Raw genomic sequence first — 5595 nt, forward strand, 5'->3', positions numbered from 1 at the left:
GTATTCCTACCACAAACTTGATCCAATGAAAGATAAATGTCATTCCATTTTTGAATCTTGCGCTAATTAAACCCTTGAAGTAGTTTTCTTGTTTTAATGATTGGCTCATCCTCGTATCATACTTTAGGCGCGAAATTGTTTCAAGAATTTTTAATGTTTATTTTCGTTCGAGGTTCAAGCATTGGAAAAAACTGTATGTAAGCGAAAAATTAGTTTATAAGATGAACATCTCAGTTATCCAATTTGCAAAGTTTACATACATCTCCGACCATATAATCTTTTGGTAGTAAGAATAAAGATGCTACTCACATCTGAGCTGATGTCTTTACCAATAATTTTAACAGATTTCATCATCAGGCAACTTATTCTGAGTTGATAAAAGTATCTTTATGATTGACGGACCGATTGTTCAGAATATACTGACTGATGTCATTTTTGACTAGTCCCTGAAGTGATGATCGAACTCTATTGATCAAATTACAACTTAGCCATTAGTTTGAATGATTCGACAGTGGGCACACTATATTGAGATGTTGACTGGTTGGTTGTGATCGACAAGAATTTCCGATCTACCTAATTAGCACACATCAATAAGGCATAATTTTTATCGCGAGGGAAACGATGCTCACTTACGAATTCAAACCCATATCACTTAGCTTCATAGTCGGAGAGTAGTTACCGTCGAACAGTTTGGGTAGCGATTTATCTTCTGTAAGATTAAGTTATCTACAATCGATCAACCACTAATTAGTAACTGATATCATATTTGTTCAATTCTTTTGAATCTGGTCGAATTCTAAATTTCATTTGATTTTTTAACAATTAATGTAGTAATGCTGGATGGGTGGAAACTTTAAAAAAAGTGACATATTACAAACTTAATTGGTTGTTATATATCATTACAACTCCGAATGTAGCTCTTCTAAAGTTACTCCCGGTCTCAAGCTCACACAAAGGATGATGGTTGGGCATCGGGTCTACAACATTATCCCTTAGAAAAAAAGCCTTGCTGAGAAACACTGACCAGATTAAACAGATTAAACGATTCCAACTGTGCACTGGGAGTTGAATGAATAATTATGATGCCTTATGATAAAAGTCGAGATTCTTCAGAGGTCACGATACAGATGCCTCTTCTAACAACCAGGGCAACAATTAACATTAGTAATATATCATTACCAAGACTTGATGATCTCAAATAGATTGTACAGTATATATGGTGTTAATTATAAAAATGATATATTTTTAATTCCCCAATTAGTAAACAAATAAATTTCCTGACGTTTCGCCACTTAGTGTGAGCTACAAATTGAATTGACATATGTGGATTTGTGAATATTGTCGAGTTTTCACGGTTTGATTCATGAATTAATCGTAGATAAATCAATTTTGAAAACCTAGAAACACTGAATGGCTGTTTCGTCCTGGTACGGGACACCCCAGTGGTCAGTGTATATGGTTGTGTCTTTGTGTGAACGTCAGTGATTGTGATAAATGTGATATTCTTTATGCGTGAATATAAAGTTGAATTTGTATATACGATAATGTTATGAGATTTCAGTCAAATTAAATATGGGAGCTTGGAAAAAGGGTTCCATTACCAGTATGGGGTTGTGATGATTGTTATGTTTTTGATTGAGACCATGAGTTGATCGGTGTTGGGCCACCATCGAAAACCTGAAAGCACTGAACTGCCGTTTTGTCCAAGTACAGAACTCTTCAGCATTGCACACCCACGGTTTCGTACATGAGTTTCGAACCGAGGAACTTCGGTCTCTTGCGCGAACCCTTAATCTCTAGACCACTGAGCCATCTTTTGACGGTGTTAATGTCATGGATGCGCACTGCTGAGGAGTCCCATACCAGGATGAAACGGCCATCTAGTATTTTCAGGTTTCAATGGTGATATAACATTGATTGATTCATGATCTCAATCATAAATGGTTCCAGTGGGATGATTAATTGGTTAATAACAAAATTTTCTTGCCTATGGCATTTCAAAAGTAATCAATCAGCATTCAAGTTCTCTCATAAAACTCCTTTTCAATCTACTTATACCTATGGAACAGTTATCAAGTTATGTTGAAGCAAAAAAAACATATTTCACAATCTATAAAGACAAAATTCTCTGTAACTTACCAGGTGCATATTTTAAACCCCACCATACTGATGGTGGCATTGATGCATGATGAAATACATGTAAAAATGTAACTTGATCAACTTTACCACGATATAAGAAAAATACTGTATCTAACATTTCGACAAATTTTGAAAAAAAAATAAATAACCATAATAAACTAAATTATCCGTACGTTTATCATTAGGATCTGGTAATTCAATACAACCTAAACCATAATCAAGTTGACGTATTAAAATGAAACTAGATATAGATAAATAAGTAGAGAACAGTACCATACTGAAATTATATATGACCATATAATATGTAATGGATTGTTTTTGATCTGAACTTTTAATCAAACTTTTATCATTTAAATTTATTTCCATCTTTTGTTTGTTCATTCTTCGTATTAATTCCATACGCCATAGATAGACAATTATCGTATAAGCTAATGATATAAGTGCAGTTGGTGTCCATGTTGACATTAATGGATAAGTTGATAGTCTTGGATCAGGTTTAGATGGTAGAAATTGTTCAGTAAACCAATAACTTAGATTATGATACATTATAATATTAATAATACTGATGGGAAAAGATTAACCGGACAAATGGATTCATGAATGACACAATCGTTCTACATTAACTAAACTTTTAAATCAATAATGAGTCCAAATGGTTAGACATTAAATTGGTAATAAAAAGGAAAAAAAATCAACCAATAACCGATTTACTTTTTTATACTCAATTATGATTGGCTAATTAGTTATTTTTTCTTAAATCCTATTAACCAATCATATTTCTCTGTTTATGTATCGATAGTCCAATGACAAGGTCATAATATAGACAACCTATTTGAGTTAGGAATATTCTTCAAGATATGTCTAAAAATAAAAAAGAATGAATTCAATGCCAAAAATTAGGGGGGTTGTATTTTTGAGAAGTGGGATTATTCTTTTATAATTGAATTCAATCAGTAAAATCACTTATTTACTTATTCAAACAAACAACACTGAATGAATTTAAATCATTTATTTGCTGTTACTTTACGTTAACACTGTTCCTGGCAATCCTAACTAATTTGAATAATATCTAATATGAAAAGTATATCAATGAGTTACATGACATGCCGCACCCATCATCAGAAATAAAATCAAGTACAGAAATCAACAAAAGGATCATCCTAACATACATAAAAGGTATATCAGAAACGAAAACGAGACTGCTGAAAACCTTCGAAATAAGTGTTGCGCACAAACCAACAAAATCCCTCCATTCAATCCTATGTAAACCAAAGGATGAAATGACAAAAGAAGACAAACCAAACATCATCTTCAAAATAAATTGTACCAACTGCGAAAAACACTACATCGGACAAAGCGGACGCTCTCTTCATCTTCGCTTGAATGAACATCAATTAGCAGTCAAATGCTATGACATGTCTTCACTTATATCAATGTATGTAGGCAACTGCGGTTACACATTCGACTGGATAGAGGCAATTTCGAAAAATTCAGAGAATTTTTAGAAGTTTGGCACTCAGATCAATCAGCAATAAACAAGCACGTTGGAACCAATCCAGTTATGCAATTTTGCAATTATACACAAACATAGGAACAAAAATTCAAACCAATGGGAGATACAACAAAAACAAAGAATTAAACAATGACAGACTTAAGGTCAACAAGAACCGATCAACATCGGGATGTACAGGACAAGCTGTGAATCACATGTGGAGAAATTCGAACACTACACTTCTACCCGAAGTTTGTGCTGATGATGTCGTTCAAAAGAACGATGAAAGCTCCACGACCAAACCATCCAGCTCAAAGTACAAAATTCCATCAAAATCAGGACAAGTTCCAAGTAAACTCACTGTTCCTGGAAACCCTAACTAACTTGAATCATATCTAACATAAACAGTAAATCACTGAGTCATTATGTCACATGCATTATGATAAACCTGATTGACATATTTTAGCAATTATTGTTTTGTTGTTCCGTTTTGTCTCCATTTTAATTTCTTTAGTTGAAGATGATTATTATTAATTTGTTATGGCACAGAAAATGACCTTAAATGCACCATTCTTACATCCATAGAATGTCCATTTAAGAAGAACTGCAAGTTCCCAGCTGATGCATTTCATCGCTGTCATACATATCATAAACGTACTACTTGAACAATTTTTGAATTAGTAAACTTAAAACAATCTTATATTACATGTTTGTTCTCTTTATTTAATGTTACTATTTATTATCAAACTGATTATGCTTGTAACCTGGTATGAATTCTGTAATTATTATTTTCAGAATATATATATCGTTCTTATGAACAACATCATCAGCACAAACTTCGGGTAGAAGTGTAGTGTTCGAATTTCTCCACATGTAGTTCACAGCTTGTCCTGTACACCACGATTGGTTTTTGTTGACCTTAAATCTGTCATTGTTTAATTCTTTGTTTTTGTTGTATCTCCCATTGGTTTGATTTTTGTTCCTATGTTTTTGGGCATAGTTTTCCTGATTGGTTGATAATTTGGATTGATTACAATGTGCTTGTTTATTGCTGATTGATCTGAGTGCCAAACTTCTAAAAATTCTCTGAATTTTTCGAAATTGCCTCTATCCAGTCGAATGTGTAACCGCAGTTGCCTACATACATTGATATAAGTGAAGACATGTCATAGCATTTGACTGCTAATTGATGTTCATTCAAGCGAAGATGAAGAGAGCGTCCGCTTTGTCCGATGTAGTGTTTTTCGCAGTTGGTACAATTTATTTTGAAGATGATGTTTGGTTTGTCTTCTTTTGTCATTTCATCCTTTGGTTTACATAGGATTGAATGGAGGGATTTTGTTGGTTTGTGCGCAACACTTATTTCGAAGGTTTTCAGCAGTCTCGTTTTCGTTTCTGATATACCTTTTATGTATGTTAGGATGATCCTTTTCTTAATTTCTCTGATTGACTTTGTTTCTGATGATGGCTAAGGTCGGTATTTTTGATGAAGCTGATTGGGTAGAAAAATACTTGAAGACCATCCTCCAAAAATGTATTCACTGGGGTAGAAAAGTTACAATGTGATGTTATGACCATGATTCTAGAATTATTTAAAAAAAATTAACTTGACGTAATTAGGTAAACAGATATGAAAGTAAGTAACGAATTACGCTACATAATACGAACTGATAGCACGTTCAACTGTTTTCCCTCAGTAAAGTAAGTTTTAAACATATTAGACTGTGAAATTGGATGACATGGATCTCATAGGAAGTCTCGTTTCCTTCATGATTATATCTACAGTTTACTGAAGAATGTCAATAGCACTAAACGTCGGCCCACAAACGTTTGTTTACTACCTTCAACCTCTAATTCATTGGATTTATTACCTGATCGGTACTTTTACATATAATCTAACTTAGTAACAGGTATCTTTTGTAATTAAGCCTAAGGACCACCTAACATTCACTTTCTGGTCGTAT

At 33.4% G+C, this 5595-nt stretch overlaps 1 protein-coding gene across 1 annotated transcript; it reads right to left on the reverse strand.

The window, feature by feature from the left end:
- Positions 1-2250: 2250 nt before the first annotated feature.
- Smp_010720 (elongation of fatty acids protein 1) lies at positions 2251-2685 on the reverse strand (the record flags this gene model as incomplete). The annotated part of the gene is made up of 1 exon (XM_018798605.1): positions 2251-2685. The coding sequence occupies one exon, from the start codon at positions 2683-2685 to the stop codon at positions 2251-2253; it is 435 nt and encodes a 144-aa protein (XP_018653530.1).
- Between the last annotated feature and the right edge of the window lie 2910 nt (positions 2686-5595).

This window comes from Schistosoma mansoni, chromosome 7 (genome assembly GCF_000237925.1).
Source record: "Schistosoma mansoni strain Puerto Rico chromosome 7, complete genome".
NCBI lineage: Eukaryota > Metazoa > Platyhelminthes > Trematoda > Strigeidida > Schistosomatidae > Schistosoma > Schistosoma mansoni.